This window comes from Physeter macrocephalus, unplaced genomic scaffold (genome assembly GCF_002837175.3).
Source record: "Physeter macrocephalus isolate SW-GA unplaced genomic scaffold, ASM283717v5 random_1465, whole genome shotgun sequence".
Classification (NCBI taxonomy): domain Eukaryota; kingdom Metazoa; phylum Chordata; class Mammalia; order Artiodactyla; family Physeteridae; genus Physeter; species Physeter macrocephalus.
This window is the reverse complement of record NW_021146430.1, coordinates 1-948: the sequence shown is the minus strand read 5'-3', so window position 1 is coordinate 948 and position 948 is coordinate 1. Positions and strand designations below refer to the sequence as shown.

General features: G+C 61.6%; 1 protein-coding gene across 1 annotated transcript in view; it reads left to right on the top strand.

The window, feature by feature from the left end:
- Positions 1 to 770, top strand: part of LOC129391931 (glutamate receptor ionotropic, kainate 5-like) — a gene marked incomplete at its 3' end in the record, with an annotated part of 6579 nt that extends 5809 nt beyond the window's left edge. The window contains exon 5 of the mRNA XM_055083434.1: positions 592 to 770. Within this exon, the coding sequence (XP_054939409.1) occupies positions 592 to 770 (179 nt within the window). The remainder of the gene's footprint in view (positions 1 to 591) is intronic.
- Positions 771 to 948: the final 178 nt, after the last annotated feature.

Here is a 948-nt window from a genome sequence, read left to right as displayed (position 1 = left end):
AGCAGCCATGGCTCACGGGCCCAGTTGCTCCGCGGCATGTGGGATCCTCCCAGACCAGGGCTCGAACCCGTGTCCCCTGCGTTGGCAGGCAGATTCTCAACCACTGTGCCACCAGGGAAGCCCCATGGGTTGTGTTTTGAAAGTAGAGCCTGGTTGGATTGGCCGTGGGTGTGAGAGACAGACAGGGGCCAGGCTGCCGTCAAGGGTTCTGGCCTGAGCGCCTGGCCGGCTGGAGTCTGTTCACTGACCCGGCGAGGTGTGGTGGTTTGGCGAGGAGAGCGGATTGCGGCTATGCACGCGTGAAGTGTGCGATGTTTGTCATGCAGCCCGGTGGGGGCAGAAAGGTGGCAGGAGACAGCAGTCTGGAGGTCGGGGGAGGTCTCGGTTGGGACTTCAATTTGAGAGGACCCAAGCATCAGGCCCCTGGGCCCAGCACCCCAAGAGAGCCAGCTGCACCCCGAACAGCCACCCCACATCCTGAGCGAGCCCTGGTCCTCTCCCCAGCTACCCTGTGCCAGAGAGGAGGGAGTGGCCGACCCCGTCTCCAGGCACACGGAGGGGCTGTAACCCAGGGCCCCACCCCTCCCTCAGGCCTGCTGCGATTGGAGGAACTGGTGCGAGGCTTCCTCATCTCCAAGGAGACGCTGTCGGTGAGGATGCTGGACAACAGCCGGGACCCCACGCCGTTGCTCAAGGAGATCCGAGATGACAAAGTGTCCACCATCATCATCGACGCCAACGCATCCATTTCCCACCTCATTCTCCGTAAGGTGGGTCCCCACCTGATTTCCCCTCTCTGGTGGGTCCCCTCTCTGATTTCCCTACAGGGTCTGGAGGAGAAACATGGGGTGACAGAACAAGTCAACCAAGGCCCACGGGCCTCAGTTGTCACATGGTGGTCCGGAGCCCCGCTTCCTACGTGCAAACGCTAAATAGGAAGTTTTGTCT